General features: G+C 46.5%; 1 protein-coding gene across 1 annotated transcript in view; it reads left to right on the forward strand.

Moving 5' to 3' along the window:
* Nucleotides 1-3,862, forward strand: part of LOC135373742 (uncharacterized) — a 79,091-nt gene extending 75,229 nt beyond the window's left edge. Inside the window, exons 10-11 of the mRNA XM_064606833.1 lie at nt 238-339; nt 3,764-3,862. Coding sequence (XP_064462903.1) covers nt 238-339; nt 3,764-3,817 — 156 coding nt within the window. The 3' untranslated portion in view covers nt 3,818-3,862. The remainder of the gene's footprint in view (nt 1-237; nt 340-3,763) is intronic.
* The last annotated feature ends 8,181 nt before the right edge of the window (nt 3,863-12,043 follow it).

Consider the following 12,043-nt stretch of genomic DNA (forward strand, 5'->3'; position numbering starts at 1 on the left):
GATGGAAGTCTAGCAAACGAAGGCGAGCATTCGCACCTACCATCATCCACAGCACTCCCTCTATCACCCTCACTCCGGAGGCGGTGTGCTATCTAAGAAAATAGGTCGGATGGGTTGGGGTATGTGTAGCTGCTCTGGTATTTAAGAGTTTGTGCGGGAGAAGAATGTGCGGGTATGCTTGTGTAACCGCGCGTTGGCGTTATGAAAGGCGTCACTATTTTTCTCATATACTTTCAGAGGAACAAGTACCAATGTTTGCTAGAATGCCAGCACACTGGCGTATCAGTCGGAGGATTGTTTACATATCAGATGCTTGACGGACAGCATTGCACAGATGAGGTACGGTATTTAGCAGCTCTATCATTTTCTTACGTTCCACATGCCTAGGCAACGCCATCGACTCTAAACAAGGTGTGATCGTCAATCGGCGTGACGTCCCAGTGTCCTTAAGTCCTTACTGCTGACCTCTCTCCATCTGCTCATATCTGTTCTCCACTCATAGCCACAGATGCTTCGCGGCGCTAAAGCAGAAATTGAAAAAAAGAGCTATGGCCCGGGACGCATACTAACCCCCCTGTCCCCGATTCCTTCCTGCTGTCGTCTCTCCATCCGTTGCGTCTGTATGCTGCTCATAGCCACAGTTGCTTAGCGGCGCTAAAACGGAAACAGAAAAAAAGAGCTACGGCCCAGGACACATACTAAGCCCCTGTCTCCGATTCCTTCCTGCTGTCGTCTCTCCATCCGTTGCGTCTGTATGCTGCTCATAGCCACAGTTGCTTAGCGGCGCTAAAACGGAAACAGAAAAAAAGAGCTACGGCCCAGGACACATACTAAGCCCCTGTCTCCGATTCCTTCCTGTTGTCGCCTCTCCATCCGTCCACGCCTGTATGCTGCTCAGAGCCACAGTTGCTTCGCGGCGCTAAAACGGAAACAGAAAAAAAAGAGGTATGGCTCAGGACACATACTAAGCCCCTGTCACGATTCCTTCCTGCTGTCGCCTCTCCATCCGTCCACGCCTGTATGCTGCTCAGAGCCACACTTGCTTCGCGGCGCTAAAACGGAAACAGAAAAAAAAAGAGGTATGGCTCAGGACACATACTAAGCCCCTGTCCCGATTCCTTCCTGCTGTCGCCTCTCCATCCGTCCACGCCTGTATGCTGCTCAGAGCCACAGTTGCTTGGCGGCGCTAAAACGGAAACAGAAAAAAAAAGAGGTATGGCTCAGGACACATACTAAGCCCCTGTCCCGATTCCTTCCTGCTGTCGCCTCTCCATCCGTCCACGTCTGTATGCTGCTCAGAGCCACATTTGCTTCGCGGCGCTAAAACGGAAACAGAAAAAAAAGAGGTATGGCTCAGGACACATACTAAGCCCCTGTCCCGATTCCTTCCTGCTGTCGCCTCTCCATCCGTCCACGCCTGCATGCTGCTCAGAGCCACAGTTGCTTCGCGGCGCTAAAACGGAAACAGAAAAAAAAAGAGGTATGACTCAGGACACATACTAAGCCCCTGTCCCGATTCCTTCCTGCTGTCGCCTCTCCATCCGTCCACGCCTGTATGCTGCTCAGAGCCGCAGTTGCTTGGCGCCGCTAAAACGGAAACAGAAAAAAAAAGAGGTATGGCTCAGGACACATACTAAGCCCCTGTCCCGATTCCTTCCTGCTGTCGCCTCTCCATCCGTCCACGCCTGTATGCTGCTCAGAGCCACAGTTGCTTCGCGGCGCTAAAACGGAAACAGAAAAAAAGGGGTATGGCTCAGGACGCATACTAAGCCCCTGTCCCGATTCCTTCCTGCTGTCGCCTCTCCATCCGTCCACGCCTGTATGCTGCTCAGAGCCACAGTTGCTTCGCGGCGCTAAAACGGAAACAGAAAAAAAGGGGTATGGCTCAGGACGCATACTAAGCCCCTGTCCCGATTCCTTCCTGCTGTCGCCTCTCCATCCGTCCACGCCTGTATGCTGCTCAGAGCCACAGTTGCTTCGCGGCGCTAAAACGGAAACAGAAAAAAAGGGGTACGGCTCAGGACGCATACTAAGCCCCTGTTCCGATTCCTTCCTGCTGTCGCCTCTCCATCCGTCAGCGCCTGTATGCTGCTCAGAGCCACAGTTGCTTCGCGGCGCTAAAACGGAAACAGAAAAAAAGGGGTATGGCTCAGGACACATACTGAGCCCCTGTCCCGATTCCTTCCTGCTGTCGCCTCTCCATCCGTCCACGCCTGTATGCTGCTCAGAGCCACAGTTGCTTCGCGGCGCTAAAACAGAAACAGAAAAAAGAACTATGGCCCAGGGCGCATACTAACCCCCCTGTCCCCCATTCCTTCCAGCTGTCCTCTCTCTATCCGTCCACGTCTGTGTGGAGTGTCGCAGAAAAAAGTAGACAGGCAGACAACAAGGAGGCAACAGAATGAGGCTGCACTCGGCTCGCTAAGAACAGGAGCCCGTGAGCGCGCGTCGTTTATTTTTGGCGCGTACCTTCCGGTGGCGCCGACCTGCCGCCGCTACTTCTGTATGCTGCTAAATAGCCACAGTTGCTTCGCGGCGCTAAAACGGAAAGAGAAAAAAAAGTGCTATGGCCCAGGACGCATACTGAGCCCTATTCCCCAATTCCTTCTTGCTGTCGTCTCTCCGTCGGTCCTCGTCTGTATGCTGCTCTTAGCCACAGTTGCTTCGCGGCGCTAAAACGGAAGTAGATAAAAGAACTATGGCCCAGGATGCATACTAACCCCCTGTCCCCCATTCCTTCCTGATGCCCTCTCTCCATTCGTCCACGTATGTATGCTGCTAAATAGCCACAGTTGCTTCGTGGCGTTAAAACGGAAACAGAAAAAAAAAGAGCTATGGCCCAAGACGCATAATAACCACCCTGTCCCCTATTCCTTCCTGCTGTCGTCTCTCCATCCGTCCACGTCTGCATGCTGTATGCATGAGCATACATTATGAAGCGGCAGGAGCAAGGTGCTCCGAAGCTGTTTTTCGTTGTTTAATGAACGCATGAATTCCATTACACATGTGCAATATCTGCCGCCACTATTCATCATCGTGTTACCAAAATTAATTAGTGTGCAGTATCTTATAACCGTTGTGATGCGATGACAGAAAAAAAAAGGACGCGAGAAAAAAAAATCATATTGGAAAGTTTAAAACCTTTTCATACGGATTAAGCTTTTCGCTGTCCTTTTAGTTTGCCTTACACTGAAAATACCCCTGTGCCATCTTCTAGTTGCGATCTAGTACTCATTGGCGCATGTTAAAGTCGGTAAAACAGTGCAATAAGACGGAGACTAAAAAACAACGACAAGCACCGCACTTAAAACACCTTATTGCATAGTTTTACCGATTTTAATGATGAATACCCAATGGGCCCAAGTTGATGCAGTATTGGCACATGCGTTTTAGTCTAGTACCGATCTCATATATCCCAGTGTTCAATAACTTTCTTTTGTTGCATTCTGTTTCAGAACTATAGCGTTACACAGTGCGTGCGACATCTTGTTATTGCTGTCTTTAAATAGAGACGATAAAACTCCAGTGCAGGGGACACGGACAGACGAAACACAGACGAAGCACTGAAAAAAAAAAAAAAAACACGGAAAATGAAACACAGACGACAGTGCTTCGTCCGTCCCTGTCCCCTGCACTGGGGTTTTATCGCTTTTAGAATGTACCACCAAACAGCCCGGTTTTTAACGCTTTTTAGATAGAGCCCAGTATTCGGTATACTACAATGGCAACATAATGTCTGCCTGTGTGTCTCTCGCTTTTTCAGCAATTCTGCTACGGCGGCCTGTGCAGCGATCGCGCACCGGCCGGTCACGAGTAGTACGACTGCGGACCATGCCCGTGTGACAACATGCGGACCATGCCATTTGACCTAATTAACTGTACATTATGCCTAATAAACTTTATAAATTTAGAAGAAGCAGTCTCTCGGTTTCTCTCGCGCATCGTGCCATAGTGCTGGTCCCGCGTAAACAAAATACTATCAAATAAAAAATATATATAAAAGAACAAAATAAAACATATACTGGATTTTCACATGTACTCCGCGAAATAGGCAGAAAATTTGTCCTTTTTATACGCGAGTTAGAAATCATTCAAACAACACAGCCCTAAGCAGTGGCGTTTGCGTGAGTACACCACAGTGCGACAAAACTTACATCGGCGAGACAGGCAGGAAGCGAGTAACATGTTTTAAATAACAGAAGGGACGTTGCCAAGGCCACGAATGCCACACGAATGATGACTGAATTCGATGATGGGTGGAGTGTTGGGTAAGTGGACACGTGTGTGACTTTGATAACGCAAAAAAACGTTGGCACGGGCGGCAGAATGGGGCCCAAGAAAGTTGTTAGAATGCTGGTTTATTAGATGCGATATATCGGCGTCTAACAGAAATCGGGGCCCCCTACCGGAAGTTTACTACGCCCTCCTGGATAAACAGGTTGACATGCCCCCTTGTATGGTGGGCTAGAAAGACTGTTGTGCCGTGCGCCGGTTGTCATAGCTACCCGATGTTCCTGCTGAGAGATGGCGCCATACGTACCTCGGCGCTATGCGATCTAAACGCATCTTGCGGCTGATTTCAGTGTTACATGTCACGTGACTACTCACCTGCCGTTAGCCCATGAGCGTGACTTCTTTTTTTTTTTTTTTTGCTCTGCATGCGAAATACCCCTTAAGTGTTTCCTACAGTAGCAAACGAATGGCACACCTAGATATCACTCCTGATATCCGCTGGCGCGTCCCGATCACCCCTCGGATCTGAGACATGTGTACTGCGATAACGCTAAAGACGTGTTCGAGCAACCGGTTTTGCGTTTGTGTAGTGATATTGGTCATATGTGCTCATCCTTTCTTCTATTCGAGCGCCATTTACCTTCTAGGTTGCGAGGTCCAGTAACGGGGAATTATGATAGAAATGTTTTGGGCCTTGAGCGTGAGATATACTTATGTAAATTGCAGCTAAGCAACGGAAACGATAGAGTCGATGATTACAGTCTGTATATGAGCAGTCTGTAGCAGGAAAAAATCCAGAAGACAAAAAGGACGACACAGAAAATACAACAATGTATTTATTAATTTCAGAATACTGCTGGTCCCAGAAGGGACCCTGGAAGGATTGGGGAAGGTACTTTAATTATAATACACTCATATTGTGGCGGTAAAAGGGTCCCAAGTTGCCTTTCTGTACGTGACGATCGTTAACACAAGTGCTCAACTATACCGATAGTCTCACCTAAGCAGTAGCGTAGTGCAGTGTTCTTCTAGAATAGAAGAGCTTTCTCTTGAATGTAAGCCTATAATAATCCCTATTAAGCGCACGTCAAAATTCTATCTCAAATCGGACGGGATGGTGACCCTAAGATATTTGTACCGGTTCTCTACTAAGCCACATTGCAAGTAGTATGATGTTGGCAGAGCCATTGTTCTACATATAACTACATACGTACAGGTTTGTCGATGTTCAACGTCATTTGCCATTTCTGACACCACTCGTTGATGTGTTCTAAACTGCTTTTTAAAGGTGCATCCTCATTATACGGATAAGCAAGGCCGATCAGCATAGTGAGCCATAAGCAAAGCACACCGGAAAAAAAGAAAAAAAGAAAAGCGGTCGGCTTAGCCATCGGCATATTTAGGACCCGCGTTTAGATATCCCTATGTTTTTCAGAATATATCGCGCGATATATTATGCAGTCATTAGCGAATAAGCATGCTTTACAATCAGTGTTACTTAACATATCGTTTATATAAAGAAGAAACAGCAAAGGTCTCAAGACTGATTCTTTTGGTGTACCCCAGATGTGGTACCCAGCCTTCGCAGGATGACTTAAGTTCATTATATTTCACAAACTGGAGTTCGATCACACAGGGAGTCCCGGAGCCAAACCATGATCTTGGTATTAGGTGTCAGCTTTTAAAGGGTACGTACAAGGTCAAATGCCTTGGAGAGATGCAAAAACAACATGTCAATTTGTAGGTTACTATATAAAGCTAGTGCCAAGTCGTGGATGAAATCAGACAGGGCCGTGACAGCGGAGTAATCCTCACGAAATCAATGCTACAAGGGAGTTAGCAATCTATTTTCCTCCAGGAATGGTGTTACTTGATCATGATGCTACTTGTTTGGAAAGAGATGTGCTCTAATAATCCACAGCAGGAAAGAAGAGATAATTCAAAACGAAACACGGGTCTCCTGCCGTACGTATCGGTTTTACACGAGGGCATTTCCATTCGTTCGGGAGAGTCCCTTCGTCCAGCGATATCTGGAAAATAATCTTGAGGAATTGCACAACCCATACGGCGTACATTCTAAGAAAATCGTTCGGAATAATGTCTAACCCAGAAGACCTCAATAACACGTCCTGTAGTAACCAGTCCCGAATCTTTTCGGACTAGCATCTCCACTTTTTTTTCCTTTACCAACCAACCCGCAGTAGACTTCTAGATATTTAGCTTCGTCAGTGGCATAATAAGATATACAGATGCAAGTACCGATTTAAAGTAATGTAATACTAATAATAACTCGGGGCTTTAAGTCGTAAGACAACGGTGATAGGCCTATGATTAGAGGAGTTCGCCACATTTTCTATATCATCTGTTCTCTGCTGTGCGTCGTTATGTTCCTGTTTTGCTCAAAACTCGAGTAATCATACGCCAAATTTTCTGGAGGTATGCAACAAATACGTGGCTGAAATATTTATTTTTAGCCTCGCTTATTTTCATGCTTTAGAACCATCGTTAAACCTTTTACCAGGCTTAGTTTACATCGCCGTCTAATTTTGATGATGCGACGTTTAAGATGCTAAACGTTGCGTGTTATCCATGGTCTCCGAGTGTAAACCTTGCGAGACTTCTTGGGCACGAACTTGGGTACTTATGCACGTGTGTTCAGTGGCCTTGAAATATTTTCAGGCCATGTTATCATTTCTCGCTGTGCTACAGATCTGATTAAAATTATACAAGGATGTGCCCTAGGAAAATCGTAGAATGCATGGAATGTCTATCAGGCTTACTTTATACGGTGCACCTCAAAATGATCATCTTGTGATCTGAAAGTGCACCAAGTACATGGCAGTCCCGTTTCCAGTCAAAGGTGTTAAAACGAGGAACAGATCAAGTATTGATGCAGAAAATTCTTGAATTCTAGTGCAGCTCTTGACGACCTGGTATAGTTCATAGTGTTGCATTATCTATATCCAGTGTTGCATTTCCATCCATGATGTCTGCAACTCCTGTTAATGTTTCCTAATTTACACATCAAATCGCCCGCAAGGATAACTTTTTGATGGTGTGTTACTGTCGGAAATCATGTAACCATATAATGTGTTCAAGAAATAAGGCATGTACCTGTTCCCGTAGTCGTTCCACACTTACGCGGGCAACGTCACGAATATCGCCAGGTGGGCCTATATTCTAAAGAATCGAGTCGTGACATTAAACCCTTAACCGTATTCAATAGGTTCCATTTGTAACTACGTTATACCCTTTTTAATATAACCTGAGGATGGTGATGATGAGGTAAGAGAAAAAGATGGGGATGTTAGCCACAACAGGGTCGGACTGGCTACCCCAGGACGCCTACAAGGGGAGAAAATGCACACAGATACACATATGGTGAACTGGTTAGCGTGCAAAATGTAGGACAAAGGTTTCAGATCGAGTGAGGGTAGGATAACAGAAGTAATCTCACTGGAGAGGGGGGGGGGCATACCAAGCAGACATTTAGATCGCTCTTAAACCGCTCAAACAGTGGATAAAATGCATTTAACATGATGTTCTAGGAACCTTTCTATAGTATCGCTTCAATCCAAGCATTTTCAGGTAATAATACAAGTTGGACACTTTTCTTCTGTTTTATATATAACTCCGTTGTTCTACTGATCAACTGTAAAGTCGTGCGCGCAGAGATAATATAACTGCGGTCCTACAGGCAGAGGTAAGTTCCACGCGTGTCCTGTACAGGCGCATGCCACTACAACACGAGTATACAATTTCGTGTTTTATCGCCGATACAGTGTTCCTTTATAGCTATATAAGAAGCAAAAGAATTACCTAACAAATAAGATGTGCGGCAAGGTACACTGCATAGAATGAGCTATATTTTAGCTAAACGACAATTTACTTGAATCATCTACCATCAGCCTATATTCCGTGACAAAATGTTCCCAGCTTCCTGCACGCAGCAACTCGATCATCTAGCCTGAAAACAGAGAGAAGAAAAAGTAACCATCAAGAAGGCTAGCTCTCTGAAGCAGTAATCACTCTTTATTTTGTTTTTCGCCCCGTCTGCCATCACCCGACGAAGATAAGACATGTGGGCACGTGCTTCGCAACGTTCCGATATCTTTCGCTTGCAGGGATCGTCGGCTAGGGAGACGTGACGGTAAAAAATGTCACGTGGTTTCGTTACAAAGAGGTACGAATGCTAGGAATCGGTCAGTACGGAAGCCAACGTAGTGCTGGTCCAAATATAGTCACTATAAGAATAGTCGAGCATAGATATACCGTCACACACGGGACATGTTGGACTAGTTCAACGAGAACCCACTTGGTTCGCAGCTAGCCCATAGCGCAGGAGCTCGGGAGCTTTGGTTCAAAACAGGGGCATCGTGCATTCCACGTATTGAATGTGGCAGTAAGCACACCAGTCTTTCTAGCCCACCATAAAACAATAGCTGTAACCCAGCTGTCGCGCGTTGGCGCACCGTGGCATCGCGAACGGAGTCTTTCTAGCTCACCATATTTTGTCTGCCGCAGTCTGCCATAGTTTGTTGCACGTGCCACAGGGTAGGACTGCGGATAGTTTGGACAACTCGGTGTTTTTTGACGTGCGTCCACGATCTCCGACACACGCTGCTGGAAGCAATGTTTACCTCCCCCACATTGCTACCGTCCTCGGCCGGGAGCTGCGGATAGATGACGTTAAAACTTCTCTTCCTTATCCTCGAATGTTCCTGCCTCACATATCTTCGTGCTGGTATGGCAAGTTGGATTTTTTTCATAGTTATCTGTTTTCATGAGAAGCTGGACTTCTGTGTCGTGTCCCTGGATTCTGATCATGGCTGCGGAATATGGCGAAAAACAAAGCTCAGTTTCGAGTCTCCCACACTCGAAGAAGAAGCCTGCGACTGAACCTGTCCGCTTCTGGTGACATGGAAGGCACCCGTGTAGCGTTTGCTCATAATGTACTAGTAATATCGATAAAATAAAAATCACACATGGGACAGGCTGAGAGAATCATCAGCGAAGACGACGGAATCAACAGAGAGGCAGAAATGGAATGTCCAACTTTCAATCTTCTATAATATGATTAAAGGTTGATTAGGATAAAAGGTTGGACTATTCTTGTTTTACTTTTGTCGTCACCGTTGTGGTCACGTGCCAACTTCTACCGTTCCTCTCTTACAGAGTCATCGGTTGTTACACGTCAGTGACAACAGTTTTTTATCACTGATTAACACAAGATAAACTGCACCAGTACTCACTTTGTTGTACTCACCTTGCACTCACCTCGCCCATGATAACGCCACAACCGTTCATAAAGCCTGGGCCGAATATCGAAGATTTTGATTTCCTGCTGAGGGGCGACGTGGGCCGCATAGCAACCGCAGACGCGTCACACGCGGCCCGCGGTCCCCACTTCGGCACCCGTGCTCTATACTCTGCTGTCGGGTCGGGTTGACTAGACTCGACGCGGGGTCAACCTGATCCGACAGCGTTTAAATGAGCTAGTCGAACCCGTCATCCCAACTCGACCCACTTCTGTCGAGTTCATGTAAATGCGGCTAGTGGCGGCCTTACAGATACGCACGACAATGGATGGTCCGGCTACCTTTCTAATTATCAGACAGAAAGCAAACCGTCGATAATGTATTCTGTTGTGTTCTGAGGAGCACTGAGCGTCACGTGAACTAGGAAGAAGAGGCCAACTACGAAGAGAACTGGAGAAGAAGAAGAAGAAGAACTGCAGCTCAGAAGCCGAATAACGGGGGTTCGTTTCTATCTTTATCACGTGAAAGCCTCGACCTGCTCATACTATGCCAACCGGGGAACTTCAATTCCAGATGTCAGCGGAGGAGGTGCAGAGAATGTCATTTCCGCAGCCTTGGAAGCTCAAGTGCGCTATGTGCTACGGGATAGTCTGTATGCTGTTCGGAACTATTTCCATCTTGTTATTCGTCTACCAGACTAGATCGTCGTCCGCTGTGCCCTTCGCTCCAATCTCGTCTGAAAATACATCCATGACAAAGCGTGTGAATAGAAGTAGGAAGGTGACACCCACTCGGAGGAAAGGTTGGTTGTTTTGGCGACCAAAGAAAGCAAAGCCCCAAAAGTTGATTTCCTCGCCACAGCGGCACGACCAACTCGTCTTGAGTACGACAAGGAGAAGGGATGTTACGACACCTTCGCTATTCCACATAAATGTGAGTGCTTCGCGAGTTCTTCGAAGTGCGTACGCCTCTGCGTTTCTAGGCTCATCGAGGGTTCACAAAAGGACTTCGTTACGGGCCACCTCCAGCAACGATTTTGTCCTCTCGCCGACCGAGCATATGATGGTCTCTACAAATTCTTCTTACAAGTCGACACGCGCCAATTACAGTGGTGAAGGCAGCAGCGGGGGAGTGATGAATATTACCCCTAGTGTGTATATCCAGAAATCAACGGCGCAGCCATCATTCTCTACCGGTACCAGCTAGAACACCAGTTTGTCTTCGGTGGTTCTGTCATCGTAAAAGCCGCTTTCAGGAGACATGCGAAGCGATTAGAACTCTCTAGTAATAGGTATCGTTGATGTGTTTTGCGCCCAAATGAAATAACGTCGTAATATGTCGTCGTGGAAGATTGAGACGAGAGCGACACAGCGCCCAATAAATTGTGGAAGTATCTTTGCGAATGATGGTATTTGTGATTAGAAAGTTCGTTTCGTTCTTCGTCGATACACCCGCGCTATTTTCTCTACACTGTTGGAAACTTGCAACGCCGGTTAATAACAGTGAATTGTAGTATAGAACAACACTGAATAATAAGAAACAAACATAAATCAGACCAGTCCTGTACGTTCATATGGAGGGCTGCACTACTTCATTTATTTGGACCGCTTCGACATCGTCACTTCCGGGAGTTTTATAGAAATCACCTACGACTCCACCCAGCCCTAGTGCAGGGCGATGCTCTTTTAACCGTTAGCAGAGTCTACAATTTTATTAGAGACACCGTTTTTTAAAAGCGGTTTGTAATTTTAAACAAGCCATTTTCTTAAAAAACAGAATACTTGAATTAATTTGTATCACGTGCTGCTTTTAACCTTATTTCACTTATAACTCATGACACACTCTTCGAAATGAACTTCACCACATAGCACGCTCCTAGACAACCATTCTCTCGAATAATTTGTTGGAAGGCAGTCGCCTTTTTTGTGACAGTTATGAAGAGCATAAGTGTTACAAAAAAGACGTGCGCCTCCCGTTTCCAACAAATCAGGGTGCTTAGTCGCTTCATCGTCGTTACTGTCGTTACAAGCTAACGAGTGGCGGGAAATTCAAAAAGGCGGGCGGGAAATTTAAAAAGGTTGGCACGTGATAAAGCACGTGCACGGCGCTCTTCGCGCGATACGTGAAGGTCGTGGTATACGTCACGCGCAATGTGTCACGTGCCCACCTTTTTGAATTTCCCGCCACTCGTTAGCTTGTAACGACCGTAACGACGATGAAGCGATTGAGCCCCCAGGGCTGATAACGTTATCATTCTAGAGGACGGTAGGCTAGGAGCGTACTATGTGGTGAAGTTCGTTTTTAAGTGTGCACTTTTAACAACTCTGCATAATATGAAACAAACATAAATCAGACCAGTCCTGTGGATGCATATGGAGGACTGGACTGATTCATTTGTTTATTTAGACTTGGTTTAGACTCGGTTGGTTGGACTTGGACAGCCTGTTATTTCGTTTCTTGTTATTTGGTTTCGGACGGACGACGTACAAGAATTCAGGGAACGTTGCGCGCGTTGTCGCGACGAGAGCCGAATTCGGTCGGGTAAGACTTCA

The sequence above is a fragment of the Ornithodoros turicata genome, chromosome 1, assembly GCF_037126465.1.
Source record: "Ornithodoros turicata isolate Travis chromosome 1, ASM3712646v1, whole genome shotgun sequence".
In the NCBI taxonomy this organism is placed as follows: Eukaryota; Metazoa; Arthropoda; class Arachnida; order Ixodida; family Argasidae; genus Ornithodoros; species Ornithodoros turicata.